Below are 7568 nucleotides of genomic sequence, written 5' to 3'. Positions count from 1 at the left end.
AAAAAAAAAAAAAAAAAAAGGAAAAGAAAAATAAAGAAGGAAAGAGGGGAAAAAAAGTAAATCTGCAAATGAAATGTACGTACCTGGGAACTGATAGCTGTAACTTGGGGCAAATCCAGGATATCCTCGGCCATACGTTGCAACAAAATTCGGGTAACCTTGACCACAGAAACGTAAAAAAGAGAGAGAGAGAGAGAGAAAGAGAAGTTTCAAGATTAATAAAGGCTTTTTTGTTTTTAAACACAACGCAAAATGACATAGAGGATGGGCGAGACTTGATTTTATCTTAAAAAATAAGATCTATTCCGCTTGTGCAGAACTGCAGGAAGGTTTCATTATTATCCTGGATAGAAACATCTAGAGCCGGGCAGCTTCCCCGCTCCCTCGCCCGCCGGGCTTTGTGCAGAAGACCTGTCACTCGGGTAATTAACATGCACTTTGGTAGCTGAAGTCCAAGGACTGTGCATACTTGTTAGCTGGAAGAGTAAATGCCAAATGCTAAGGCTAAACACATAACACAGGTTTGCTCTGACATTTGGAGAGCTTACAATGAATGTACTTTGCTTCAGAGCTATTGACAGTTGGAGATTAAGGTAGTAGTAATTCTTTATCCCGGGAGTGTGAAGGACAACAGTTAACACATCAAAGAGTTAGAGGCAGCAACAGCAATGAGCCAGAGAGTCAAAGAGCTTTTAATTTTTCAGGAAAGTAAAGCCCAGCTATGAGAACCTCTTCCTCAAGCAATTTCTGAGAAATGCATCCAACCTCAGGCAGCTTTTGAAGTTTTATTATGAGAAAAATAACCACTCGAGACCACGTTGTTAATAAAGATGCCTCAATAAAGGCAGGAAGGGGGCCCTGCCCGCTCTGCCGCCGCGCTGGCAGCGACAGGCCGTGGCGGTGAGGGGGCAGAGCCCTGTGAGCGCGGCGGGTGCCGGGGGTGCTCGGCCCAGGGCGGCCTCACGGGCGGCGAGGTCCGACACGCGGGCAGAGGGTCCCCAGAAGGTTTGCTGCCTCCCGGGGGTCACACCAGTCCCGAAAGGCACGCGGGCTGGCAGCAGCCAAGGGGTCACACACTGTGACCCCCACCCCGTGTTTTAACTCAGGCAAACCAGCCCCCCCTCTGGTCCCACCGCGGCTGTCCCGGTGCTGCCACAAGCCGTCCCCTACACTAAGGAGGTTTCCTCAGACTGGACGTAACCTCACGTCCAATCCTCAGCACCTCCTTGCTCCGTTTTTCCTAAGCCCAGGAACCACCCTTAGCAACTCCAGCGCAGTAAATGCTGCGTTACGCTCCCGGTGACCGGCGGCGTCAGCCCAGACCCCTCCAGGATCCAGGCTCGCCCTCTCCAGACCAAGAAACCATCACAGAAAGTTTGCTCTCCCTCCATCTGAAGACAGTGGAAATCTGGGCAGTGATGAAGCAGCAGCTGGGCCGGACCCCCAGAACATGTTGAGCAGCCAGAGGGTTCTTCTGGGGGTCTCTAATCTCTGCTTTTATTTATTCTTCAATACACTCACACATCGTACAGCTATTTTTTCTGCCGCAGCAAGTCTCTCTTATTTCTGATGAGATTTATATATACACATATAATGTACTATTAATCATAATCTAAAACTGGAAGATAAAAATGCTTGGATGAATTTTGATTACAGGATTAAACAGTGCCGGGGGAAAGCAGCCCTGTGATCCCCGGACAACGCGTTGCAGCTTTCAGCGATATGTACACACCGCTTAGCCCTGGTGTATTTATTTCACAGCTCAACAGCTGGATTCCCTTAGAAATTAATCACCTCTGTCATTAAATCAGATCTTTCAGAGTTAAGCTTTACAAACCATTTTTCCTTTTTTTTTTAAAAAAACCCCCAACAATATTGATAAATGGATTGTTTGCTAAGTAAGTAACGCCATTAACAGCGCTGCGAGCTCTGCCATGAAAAATCGCTCCGCGGCGTCTGGCCGCAGCCCCTCTCCTCACCAAGTGGAAAAAATCAAGTTTTATTCCAATTCCAAGGACTCCGAAGCAGATCCGTCAGGCTGTGACTGCCTGGTCCGCGGGGGACCGGCGTGCTGGGCCCTGGGGAGCGGGGGCTGCCGGTGTGGTGCCCGCGGCCCCGGCCCGGCGGGGGCTGGCAGCTGCCCGGGGTGGTTTTGGAGCTGGCAGTGTGGTGCAGGACGCCATCTCTTCCACTTGGGACCTCTGTGGGGCCGGGGATGCTCCCGTCGCGGTGCGTTTGCCTCCGAACCCAGGGCAGCCCCGCTCTCCTCGGCCAAGCCCGGCGGCAGCGGCACCAGCAGAGCTGCCTGGGGGGCCCTCGCCTGCATCGACGGCGCTCGACGCTCTCTAGGTCAGGCAGATGAAATCATAAATTTATAATACAACATTACTTCAATTTTCCTCTTCATTTACCGCTGCAGTGCCCAGCTCTGCTCTAACGAGTCCAAGCCCGATCCGCGCAGGGGAAATTGCCTGGCTGAATATCAATAGCGCATTAACACCGTGCCCATGTGGATGCTTCATCAAGCCAAATTATGGCCACGCTGACCTACCCACCATTTCCATTAGATGCCATTCGCATCCTGCACTGGGCACCAAGCGGTTTATTTGCTTCAGTGGTCCTGGGGAATGATCAGTCTCTCTAATTATCCCTTGTTGCTAAACCAAAAATCCAAGTTTTGCCTGGATCGCCTCCTCCGGAGCGAGACCCTCCTGTCCGTGGCAGCAGAACTCAAACCGACAGCCCAGAACGCTCCCGCGGCACCGCCTCCACCCACCTCGTGTCTCGGGCAGCGACGGCAGCAGGTCCGAGCACCCACCCCGCGGGCCGGTGACCTGCCAGTCCCCCCAGAGCCCCATCTCGCAGCGGAGCAGATCCTGCCCGGCGCTAGGCGCGGTGCTGGCGGGTGAGGCGAGAGCGATGGCTGCTGGCAGCACCACGCTGCCCTCCTGACGGCCACGGAGCCCGCTGTCACCACGAGCACCACGCGAACAGCCGCGTGGTGCAGGGACGATCTCCCGGGGGGAGGCAAAGGCTCTGCTTCCAGCACGAAGAAACAACAGACCGCTAACACTGACCTGTGACCTCCAGCGTGACCAAGGGCGTCACAGCATCTCTGGGGCTAAAGCCTCAGCTAAAGCTGCTCCCTCCAGTCCTGCGCAGGGGAACCGCGGCCCTGGAGACCCAGCAGCTCGCACAGGGTCACTGGAAAGGCAGGAGACCTGAGCCAGCCTCCTGACTCCCCTCCATCCACCACCACCTCCAAGAGGGAGAAACGGCTTCTCTGCTCCCAGCGGGGAAGTGTCCAGAGCCCCCGAACCAGGCCATGGAATTGTCTTTTCATTTTTAAACTTGGTGATTTGAGACGGACAAAGCTCACGGGTAATACGCAGGAACACGGAGCACACTGAAGCCTGGGGACCTCTGCAAAATTAATCCCAGTGCTCCAGTAAATGCACGAAAATTATTGTCTCCCAGTGTTGCTCAGAGCAAGGAATGCCAGGTCCCTCGCAAGGAAAGACACGGTCCTTCTGCTGAAGCACAGCCCCATGCTGCAACAACAACGCTCAGGGTCTTTCTCAAACGAAACGTGCTGTGACCTTGACATGGGCACCTGTGGCATGAGGGAATGCAGACCAGAAATCATCTCCTACAGACACGCGGGGTGGTCACGCACTAGGGAGCAGCAGGGATGTAGAAGCTTCTCCCTGGGTCACACGAAGTTGAGCTCTCTCCTACTCCAAGGGAACGGAGGAGCTCAGCGCAGGCCGGTCGTGATGGCTACGGCGGGTGCTGCTGCGGGAGCCCGCGGGGGCCGGGGAGCTGGGCCAGCCTCCCGGGAAGCCTGCGCTGACGAAGGGCTCCTCTTCCCGGATCCCGCCTCAGAGGCAGCTGCTACTCTATTAAACAGAGCCTGATGGAAAAAAGGAATGACTTTCTTTGAAGGACACAAGCTTCTTTCATGCGTGAGTTCAGCCTACCTAGACTGAACGTGTGCAGGAACGCAGAGCCCGGCTCTGCCTCGCGCGGGGACAGGAGCGGCCTGTCAGAGACCTTCTGGAGCCCAGTGCCCTTGTCAGGCACCATGTCGGCAGGCTGGGGGTGGAAGCCATGTGGGCCGAACACTCCTGTCTCTGGAGGGAAGGTTTTCAGGATAGAAAGAGCCCAACCTGACTATTAAACACCACCGCTGGAAGACGTGAGTGCTGCGGGCCCCCAGCTCACATCAAGCCGCGCAGCTGCTACCTCCCACCGGGACCAGCCACGTCCCAGGCGCCCCGAGTTGCTCCTCCGTTGCATTCTTCTTTTTTTTTTCCCCAAGTTTTCAGGTACAGACCCAAACGCCCTGGGACAAGGCGGTGACACTCACTCGCCCTTGGCTGACGGGGCTCCTGGTGATGGCGGGGAAGCTCCCGGGTGTGTGACAAAGCTTCTTGGCCACCCAACTGCTCCCACGCTGCTGCAGACGTGTGTGATGGCTGCGAGGGGGGACACGGTGCCCCCTCACGAGCACCCACGGGGCTGGGGAGCGGCTCTTGCCACGGGTGGGCTGCCAGGGAGGGAGAGAGCACCAGAACTGGAACCACTCGGGCCCTTTATGCAGAGTGACTAATTAATGTTCCCAACGTCCCTCGAGCCTGCGCGTGTCCCACCAGCAGACCGAGCCCCAGACAGCCCAGAAACGGTCCTGGCAGAAGGCTCAGCCTGCCCACACTCTCGGAGACAAAAAATCCTTTCGGAAGAACACTTTAATTTTGTTCCAATCAACCAAATCAGCACAGAAGCGGCTGCCTATGCACCTTTAGACCCCGGCTGCTGCAGGCTCCTCGGGGAGGCTGTGATTAATGAAAAAGACCAACTTCCTTAATAGCTTTGGAGGGAGTCGCTCCCCGCTCTTTCCTTTGGGTTGTCTCGTGCGTTCATCCCTCCGATTCCCTCCTCTGCCCACGGACGGCATCTGGAGAAGGTGACCTTGAACAAGGACTTCTGGAAACAGGTACAAAATTCCTTCAAAAGCAGCCCCAACCGCTCTGTTTCAGTCCAGCCAGGCATCTGAGAGGAGGAACGGGGCAGAGCTGACACGGGCCTCCCGGGATCTCGGCAAAACGCTCGGCTACCGCAGACGCTGCCTCCGGCAGCACGTTACTCCGCGCGCCTCGTCGTTTGATGGGTTAATTATGCCCCTCTCCCTGCGGGGACGGGGCCCCATCATGAGTGAGCAGCTGCTGGGCTTTGGGAAGGAGAGGCTCGGGCTCCCGCTGAGCTGCTGCCCAGCGACCCCCTTCCCAGCCTTGAAGCCAACACTTCCAGGCAGCCTTTGAAAAGGGGGATTTATAACGGCCATCCAGACAGCTTCGCTCTCATGTGTTGCAATTTCCTTGTTTAGCACTTAATTATTTAACGCGGTGCCACTGTAGGAAGCAGGAACTTGGAAGATGAAAAAACCAGCTAGAGCAGATAATGAAGCATCTGGCCTTCAAGACGAATCAATCATTAATTCTGAGCAAGTCACCCTGATTTGAAATCTAATCAGAGCACGTTGCGAGAGCGGACGGAGCAGAGCCGGTCGGGGCGACCGACCCACCCCACTGCCGCCGGACGGGGATTTGCCAAGAGGCACCTGCGGCCCAGAAGCAGATCTGCTCGCTGTGTGTTTCTCCCCTTAACTTCTTACGGCTTGAAACCATTATTTTCCAGAGAGGCAGCCCCGGTGGGAACGACTCACACCACAGCTGAAGGCTGAATTGTCCCTCCAGGTCATGAATTGTCCTCCAGCTCCCTTCGCTCCTTGCCCGGCTGCGAGGAGAAGGGTTGAGGTAACTCTGCCCGTGGCGAGCAGGAGAGAGATGCTGCCCCGGGTCTTTTTGCCTACGCAGGGTGAGCTGGGCTCTCTCCTCCAGCAGCCAGGAGGAGGAGGAGGAGGAGGAGGGAGGCACCACCTCCACCACCCCAAACCTCAGGCACCGTAAGCGGAAAAGAAAGAGAAACAACAGAAATAAAGTACACATGCTCAAGCACGCTGGGAACATACAAGTAACGAAATCACAGACTGACTAGAACAAGATAAATATTTTAACCATAAAATGTAATTTCCAAACACTATGGGGCAGGGTGGCGGTGGAGTGTGGGGACAGAAAAATAGATGATCGGCTGAAATAACCGCATTACACATCCCAGAAATGGATTGTTCCAGCCACGCAAACAGAAGTACTATTAATTCAGAGATAAAGCAAACATGGCAGGGAAGTTTTCCCTCTCAAATCAAGCAGGGCCTGAAGTCAGACATCTCGGTGCAACAGCCTGATACTCGTAGGAACCGAGTCCTCTGACCCAGCACCCACTCCCACAGCCCTGGGGCCCTCCAGTGTCTCACACAGCCCGTGGCCCTGCTTGGCAGAGCTCAGGACAGCCCAGCACCAGCTTTTACACTGGGTTTTTTTTTTGTGCTCAGTTTCTGGGAGCATCTAAACCCAGGACAGAAAATTTAAAGCATCCCAGAGAGGCCACGTACTAGGGAACACCTCCAGGTGCCCTCTTGGTCACGCACGCTTTATGGACACGGGAGGTGACAACTGAGGGGAAGTCCAGGGATACAAAGGGAGCAGCAAGTTGAAAATGTATGGGTTTTTACAAAAATACATTGGCAACGGATTAGCAGCATTTTGGCTTCGTAAATCTGAGGACAGAGTATCAAGAGGTTGTCACGTTACACAGAAAGAAGAACTATCTGGGCAGAAACAAATGAGAACCAATTATAACTAAATAGACCTCGTGCACAAATAGAATTTTGCCATTAAATATCATTTATCCCATTTAATTAGTATTTTCTGGACACAATACTCTGGACTAAAATACCATTCCATCTCCTTGAAACTTGTAATTATTGTTGCGACCTATACTGTTACGCATCTCCCTGCTTTCTCCATCTTGCATGCCATTTAAGAACCGGCAAGATTTTCAATTATCTATGCTGAACTGTCAAAGATACCTTTAAAAGAAGGGGAATAATGTGTGACTCAATTCCTCTAAAAAAGGGGAGAGATCATTTTTAGTCAGAATGAACACACGGCATCTTTCATCATTCTATTTTTCGCGACCAAGAGTAAAACAGGCTATTTAAAACATCCATTTAAATGCAAATTTTTATATTCCAGGAAGGGGGTGTGTGTGTGTGTGTGTGTGTGTGTTAATCATTTACCACAGACAGGATTATTTTCCCCACTCCACCCCTGTTAAAGTTTTAGACTCGCACCCACACAGGTGCTGGGATTTGCTCAGCCCTACGGCTCAAGTGTTCAGAAAGGAGGGAGACGCGGGAGCCGCTGGCTCCGGGAGGTGTGTGGTGGCTCCGGCACTTACCCAACATTCCCATCCCTAGCATAAAAGCGTCCATGGTATACGGTAATCCACGTGCCCTTCCTCTCGTCCCTGGTGGAAACATCACTTCTTTAGGTTGTGCTTTCTTACATTCTACCTATTGAGCAGAAACATGTACAAATGAGATGCAAATGAATTCCATGTAAATGTCAAATGCAGAACTGATCTACTTAAGGGGGGGGGGGGGGGGG

General features: G+C 53.3%; 1 protein-coding gene across 1 annotated transcript in view; it reads right to left on the bottom strand.

Moving 5' to 3' along the window:
- Positions 1-7568, bottom strand: part of MSI2 (musashi RNA binding protein 2) — a 225818-nt gene that overhangs the window by 19059 nt on the left and 199191 nt on the right. Inside the window, exons 6-7 of the mRNA XM_026861392.1 lie at positions 7360-7474; positions 84-158 (exon numbers count right to left, since the gene is read on the bottom strand). Coding sequence (XP_026717193.1) covers positions 84-158; positions 7360-7474 — 190 coding nt within the window. The remainder of the gene's footprint in view (positions 1-83; positions 159-7359; positions 7475-7568) is intronic.

The sequence above is a fragment of the Athene cunicularia genome (genome assembly GCF_003259725.1).
Source record: "Athene cunicularia isolate RWA chromosome 19 unlocalized genomic scaffold, athCun1 chr19_part1, whole genome shotgun sequence".
Classification (NCBI taxonomy): Eukaryota; Metazoa; Chordata; class Aves; order Strigiformes; family Strigidae; genus Athene; species Athene cunicularia.
Note: the sequence above shows the minus strand (reverse complement) of the source record. Positions and strands in the feature narration are given on the sequence as shown.